We start from the raw sequence: 7,045 nt of genomic DNA, 5'->3' as shown, positions 1-7,045 counted from the left end.
GAGTAGGAATTTAGAGGTGGAAAGAGATAAATTAACTAATTTGAGAATGATTGGATAAAATATTGAAGAGAATTCTTTAAGTAAATTAGAAGGAAGTAGATCTAGAGAACAGGTTGTAGACGACATAGAATTAATAATTTTAGTTAGTTCTAAAAGATTTATTGGAGTAAATACAGAGAAAGATTCAGTAGTAAGTTTAGTAAAGTTATGAGAAGGAAAATTAGAATTAGATGTTCTTAAAGAAGTAATTTTATTTACAAAAAAGTCATGAAACTGTTGAGCAGAGAAAGATGAGTGAGAAGATTTTTTATGTAGAAGTTCAGATAGAACAGACCACCTATTTTTAGATGTTGAAGCAGATGTTATAGAATTTCTAAGAAAAGTAGAGTGTTTAGAGAATAGTAGATATTTATAATTAATCAATTCAGATTCATAGATAGAATAAAGAGAGTTAGATGGATTTAACCTATAGGCTTTCTCCAGTCTTCTAAGACTTTTCTTGGCTACTACACAAGCATAATCAAACCAAGGAGCCTTACGAGAATAGAGCCTATAAGTAAAAGATTTAAGAGGAATAAGCTTATCAAGAATAGAAGTAATGTAGATATTAAAAGCACAGACAAAATCATCAACATCAGAAAATAAGGTAGTATCAAAAATAGGTTCAGTAAGAGATTGAAGAAAAATATCTTTATTAAGAGAAGACCAGCATCTTTTAGAAATAGACATAGATGAATAGATAAACACACATAAGTGTGTGTCTGTGCGTTTTTGAGTGTGTATGTGTAACGTGTATGTGTACGTTTTACATACTCTGCACGGAATTTTGTTAGAGGACTAGAGCTTTAACGCTTGTGTTCATGTCATGGAATTTTAAACTGGAATCGCCATATCGTATCTTTCCAATTTGTACACTCCATTGTAAGCAAGAGAAGAAATGAAGTCTAGCATCTATTAAAATTAATCACTTGCCTTCATTTGCCGCTTAATGAGCTAACTGTTCCATGGTGTATTGCACATGCACAATTCCACAATAATCAAATTTCCGAGTTCCTCTACAGGATTCGTTTCTAATTACCGAAAAAAGTTACATCTCCGTGAAAATGTGAATTCCAGTTTCCATATATAAGCAGGTAACATTACGCTTCGCTCGCTCCTACACTTCGATCGCATCTCGTCGCTCCTCGAATTTTATTTTACGGCGAAAGTGAGAAAATTTTGAATTGAAATTTAGTTTAACTTATTATTAATTAATTATCATGTCGTATTTGGTGTCAGTGTGTTTTAAGTTTTTAATACGTAATAATGTTAGCTACCGCCCACTCCTGTGAAATTGAGATTTTAATTTTTATGACTGTCAACTTATTTATAAGCTTTATATTTTGTAATTAGTTTAAATTTAAAACTATTTTTGACCTCCAATCAATTTAAATAAATATTAAAGTTTATAAACTTGAATAGTTTAGAAAGTAAAACTTACATAAAGTTTCTAACCAATATCCTTAACATGTCCTCAAATATGACCTTGACCTGCATATGCTGCTAAAGTCAAGTTAAGGTTGAGAGCTGGCCTTCTGTTTGAAATTTAAATGACCTGAAGCTCAAAATACGTTTCCCTCTTGTGCAGAATTAGATTTTTGCATTGGAAAAATTTGCAAAAAAATGTTCGAACACTTTTCTTGAACCTTTGTACTTAGTGCTGCCCTGTTTCAAAGATAGATGTTAAGATGTTGATGCATTGTTGGTGCATCTATATGTCAACATTTTGGCTTAATTAAATGTTTCTTTATTTATTTTAAAATGGCCTATTTCGTTTTATTGTTTGATTTAATATTTAATATTAATGACCATAACTAACCAGGCTGTCAGATTAATCAAGTAATTGAGTTCTTTGTTATTGTGAAATAATCAGGAAGTTGGATCAAAATTAATTTAATAAACAAAATTTGTTGAAGGTCTCTTGAAATACGATGACTCCCAAGATTGGAATCAATGGGTAAGCTTTGAATATCTACTTATAAAAATGTTTGCAAATGAATCTCGGACAGTAAACTGAAGCTTCTCAAATGCATTTTTCTATTTTTGTCTGTCACAGTTTTTTTTGACTTCTTTCAATTCATAATTTCAATAAAATATTAAAAAGTTGTGAATTTTTGGTGCTAGATAACTTGGGTTTAATAATGTTTTGTTTAAATCATTTAACAACATTTTAATAATAATTAAAATTAAAAAGATTTGGTCGTATTGGACGTCTGGTAGTTCGAGTTGCAATCGAAAAAGGTGTGGAGGTTGTTGCCATCAATGACCCATTCATCGACCTCGAATACATGGTTTGTTCGTCATCTTGTTTGCCTGTTCTTCACCTTGTTCATCTGTTCATCACCTTGTTTGTCTGTTTATCACCTTGTTTGCCTACTCTTTCTTTGTTATATTTGCCACTGCTGTATTCTATGCATTGTTGTTTAAAGCTCATTTCATAATACTCAAGTGTAGACATGTTCAAGTGTATATTTCCTGCAAATATTACTTCCAATGTTTTATGTTCATGTTATATAAGCAATACTCTGCCATATTACAGAATGAGAGATTTATCTGTTGACAGGATAATTTATAGGTAATTCTTTTCATTTCACATGCTGTTCATCTCCAGCTAATAAAATTTTCAACTGATCTATACATGCTTTGACTTGTCAAACATCATTAAAAGCCCTTCAAATGACATTGAAACTATTAACTTTGACATTGAGATGACCTTCAATTCTTCATTCAACCTTGACATTCCTTCTTAATTGATCTTGAATATAATCACTCACCACCTTGAAACAGGTGTATATGTTTAAATATGACAGCACCCATGGAAAGTTCAAAGGTGAGGTAGGTCACGATGGAAAGAAGTTGATCATCAACGGACACCACATCTCTGTACACAACAGGTCTGTCTGTGGGCTTGCCTCTATGCTTGTTTGTTTGTTTGTTTGTTTGTGTGTTGTTTGTGTGTGTGTGTGTTTGTTTTGTTGTTTGTGCGTGTGTATGTTTGTTTGCTGGATTGAACATGCTTCTTTGTATGTTTCTTGATTTATTTGGTATTCTTGTGTTCTTATTTTGTTTTATTTTCTATTTGCTGTTTAAATAGGAGCTAATTATGGTTATACTTAGGAAAATTAAGGCAGTGGTCTGTTGGCAATCATAAGTTATTCTTCCTTCAGTATTGTTGACTCTCTTGTCATTCATTGCTGCACATGTTCATGCTCACAAATATTAGTATAGAACATTGGATAGTGAATTATAAATGCAATTAGTTATGTAAACCTGGTGAATATTTAATATAAATAATTTTAATAAATTGAAATTTCTTGTGACCACTCACAGCAAGGACCCATCTGCCATTCCATGGGGGGCTGATGGTGCGGAGTATGTCGTTGAATCCACCGGGTGCTTCACCACCGTCGAGAAGGTCTTCTTGCTGTTGTTGTTTTCAATGTCGTTGTTGTTGTTGTGGTGGTTAATGTTATTGTTTTTAATGTCGTTGTCGTTAATTTTGTTGCTGTTGTTTGTATTTCATAAAGATGTTGATAATTTGTTGTTGTTGTTGATATTTTGCTGATGATTTGTTTTTGTATTTTGCTTGTAAATAATAATTTTTAGTGCAACTTTTTTGCTTTATTAGATAAATTCTTCTTAAAATTTCATTTGTAGTAGTACACCAAACATCCTACATTATCTTATAACCATTGCCAATGGAAACAAACAAACCCTTACAATCTCACCCACTTCAGGCGTCTGCTCACTTGAAAGGTGGCGCCAAGAAGGTGGTCATATCCGCCCCATCTGCCGATGCCCCCATGTTCGTTATGGGGGTGAACGAGGATGGCTACAAGAAGGAATATAATGTCATCAGGTTGCTGATGTGATCGGTGCCACGATGTGATGTCTTGTTGTTTCAAATGGTCTTGTACTGTCTTGTTGTTGCTACATTTTGATGTGTTATTGTATTGCCGTAATGTGTGCTTACCATCAGCGCCAATGAATGTCATAACAATAACATCAATAATGAATCTCAAACAGTAATGCATCATGCACCACCAACTGTCTGGCCCCTCTTGCAAAGGTCATCCACGACAAGTTCACCATCATCGAGGGCTTGATGACCACCATCCACTCGTACACTGCCACCCAGAAAACCGTTGATGGGCCTTCCAACAAAGATTGGAGGGGTGGGAGAACTGCTGCCCAGAACATCATCCCTTCATCTACTGGGGCTGCTAAGGTATGTGCGAGCGTGTGTGTGTGTATGTGCGTACATGTGTGTGTGCGTGTGCATATAAATGAGTTTGTTGGATGAAGAGTGTGATGAGTTAAGAAAATGATTTGAAATTTTTTGTATTCATTGCTGTTTTTTAATGGCAGTATTATTTTTTCTCAAGTGTTTCTGTTTGCTTGTTTTAAAACCACAATGCAATCATGAAAGCAATCAATGAGATTAATGTTTTTTTAGCAACATTAATAATAGTAATTTAATAGTATTAATGGTTTAATAATAATAATAACAATAATAATATGTTGTGAAGTGATAATGAAAATGATTGACAGGCTGTCGGCAAGGTCATCCCAGCTTTGAATGGTAAGTTGACAGGCATGGCCTTCAGAGTGCCGACCCCCAACGTGTCAGTCGTCGATCTGACAGCTCGCCTCGAGAAAGCTGTTAGTTCTGTCTTTAGTGCTATGATCATAGTGATCTTCATTATTAGTATAATCGTCTTCGTCATTTTCAAGCTACCCATCATCACTACAATCAACCTCAATCTTTCTATGTTGTCATCATCTAGACCAATATCACCATCTACTGATATCATCATCTCTACAAATCTTGTCATCTTCTCTACTGATATCATCATTTAACCAATATCACCACCCCTTCCACTAATATCATCATCTTCTCTACCAATATCATCGTCGTCATCACTGACTCGCCCCTACCCTAGGCCAAGTACGATGAGATCAAGGCCGCGGTGAAGGCAGCCTCAGAGGGTCCCCTGAAGGGAATCTTGGGTTACACTGAGGACCAGGTGGTCTCGACTGACTTCAACACCTCAAGTTACAGCAGCGTATTCGATGCCGGTGCTGGTATCTCACTCAATGATCACTTCGTCAAACTGGTGGCATGGTTCGTTCGTTGTTGCAACTGTTTTGTTTGTTATTGTTGTTGCAGTTGCTGTGTTATACTTGTAATGTTGTTGTTGTTGTTTTTTGATAGTGTTAGTTTGCTGCTTACGTGTTGATATCATTTGGCTTTCTCTATACCAACACGCAGGTATGATAATGAGTACGGTTACAGCAACAGAGTCATTGACCTCATCAACTATGCATTCAAGGTCGATCATGCATAAATTATGCTAGTGTAATCAAGCCAGCTCATTATCATAAATTATGTTAATGTCGTGGCTATCGAATTCGATTATTATAAATCTGTTGTTTTGCCGTGTCGTTTGATTGTTGTTTGCTAGACATAATTTTTTTTTCATTAATTGTTACATAATTATACATCACTGCTATATTATGATTATGTTAATTAGGGTTGAACGTTGTAAACAATATTATTGTTTTTAAAATGTGATTCCGATGAATTTCTATGATCAGGAGAGAGATTTTTTTTGAGTGCACATCGTGTTATGAAGGCACGCAATTCTTACCTTTTGGTGTCTAACTCATTTTTTCAAATAATTTTATTAAGGCGGTTTTCAGTTGCAAAATCTGTTTTGTTGCTGGATTTTGATTGGGAATTGTTAAAAGTTAATAAAAATTTGAAAAAAAACACTCAACAAAACTTTTTTTTTCGACTCAATACACGTAGTTTTTAACTTCAGAAGATTTAAAAACGTGATTGTCAGCCGAAAACGAGCGGTTTCTATAGCTTCATACCTATCGGATTATAAAACCAGAAAATGATTTCAACGGTTCGACTGCTTTTTGTTAAGTTAGCAACTCAGTAGTTGATAATAATAAAGAATAAATATTGGGTTGATGTAGATGTTTACATTCAACGACTGAAGGAAATGCTTTACGTGTTCCTGAATCTACAGATATTTATTTATGAAGAAACTTATGGATGAAAGAGTTCGGAGGTCAGGTGTTACAGATTTAATGAAGTAATCAATGATGAATCACAGAAAAAAAATGAAATAGTATCTCTCAAATAACATGCCAGCTTGAAACGTAATTGGTTTTGGTTCGCTCTGCGATGTTAAATAAGGCAACAACATTTGATTAAAATTTGTTTAAAATTTATCCAAACATCAACTAACTAACTAATCACGCCCCAAGATTAATTGTAATTGACTACTGAAGGTCATAGCTTAAAGTCATGGACCCAATTTGTCATCTCCATTTTACCACCATTTCTTAAACTGTCACCACTATTTCTTAATTAGTCACCACTATTTTTTAATTCGTCATCACCATTTTTCCCCATTTTTCAATTCTTCATCACCCTTTCCTAATTCTTCATCCCTACTTTGAAATTTGTCACCGCCAGGCAAGACCACCTTGGTCGAAAATATGAAATATTCATGTTCTCCAGCAAGTTGCAACTTGCTGACCTTACGATCTCCGGAACGGAGTAGTTTTAGAAGTTTCAGTCTGTAATTATATTTTAAATGTCGATAAATTTTTTTTTATAATTTCATCATTTATTTTTACATTAGAATTAATCGCATTGTCGAGTCTGTAACTAAAGGAATATACTGTTCAAAAGTATCTTGATTGTTTAGTAGTAAACTACAAAATGGTACTTATAAGTAACACAAATCCGTAGTACTCATGACAGGTTGAAATCAGTTGTTGATGAAATATTTGAATGGAGGAGGTTTGGGCAATGGGGTCGGTTTTTTCCTCTTGATTTTTTTCAGCCTCGTGTACAGGTGGTCCTTCAAACAATTTTCCTGGAATTAGAAAGTATTTTTTTTAATTTGAAGTTTTTACTTGTGATTAATGAAGTAATCAATGAATTTATTAATAAATTGAAGTTTCAATAATATTACAAACAAAG

The 7,045-nt window shown here is 34.0% G+C and overlaps 1 protein-coding gene across 1 annotated transcript; it reads left to right on the top strand.

The window, feature by feature from the left end:
* The first annotated feature begins 1,149 nt into the window (after positions 1-1,149).
* On the top strand, positions 1,150-5,826 carry HELRODRAFT_185520 (hypothetical protein). The gene is made up of 10 exons (XM_009018541.1): positions 1,150-1,207; positions 1,956-1,996; positions 2,234-2,330; positions 2,827-2,933; positions 3,370-3,454; positions 3,777-3,898; positions 4,066-4,267; positions 4,591-4,701; positions 4,983-5,164; positions 5,312-5,826. The coding sequence occupies exons 2-10, from the start codon at positions 1,971-1,973 to the stop codon at positions 5,385-5,387; spliced, it is 1,008 nt and encodes a 335-aa protein (XP_009016789.1). The 5' UTR covers positions 1,150-1,207; positions 1,956-1,970; the 3' UTR covers positions 5,388-5,826.
* The last annotated feature ends 1,219 nt before the right edge of the window (positions 5,827-7,045 follow it).

Source organism: Helobdella robusta, assembly GCF_000326865.2.
Source record: "Helobdella robusta unplaced genomic scaffold HELROscaffold_22, whole genome shotgun sequence".
In the NCBI taxonomy this organism is placed as follows: Eukaryota; Metazoa; Annelida; class Clitellata; order Rhynchobdellida; family Glossiphoniidae; genus Helobdella; species Helobdella robusta.
Note: the sequence above shows the minus strand (reverse complement) of the source record. Positions and strands in the feature narration are given on the sequence as shown.

What these genes read in the sequence shown, in the direction of transcription:
- HELRODRAFT_185520 (XM_009018541.1), top strand. Translation starts at nt 1,971, where the DNA reads ATGACTCCCAAGATTGGAATCAATGG. An exon ending in TCATCGACCTCGAATACATG is followed by an intron (nt 2,331 to 2,826) that starts GTTTGTTCGTCA and finishes ACCTTGAAACAG; the next exon opens with GTGTATATGTTTAAATATGA. An exon ending in AAGGAATATAATGTCATCAG is followed by an intron (nt 3,899 to 4,065) that starts GTTGCTGATGTG and finishes AATCTCAAACAG; the next exon opens with TAATGCATCATGCACCACCA.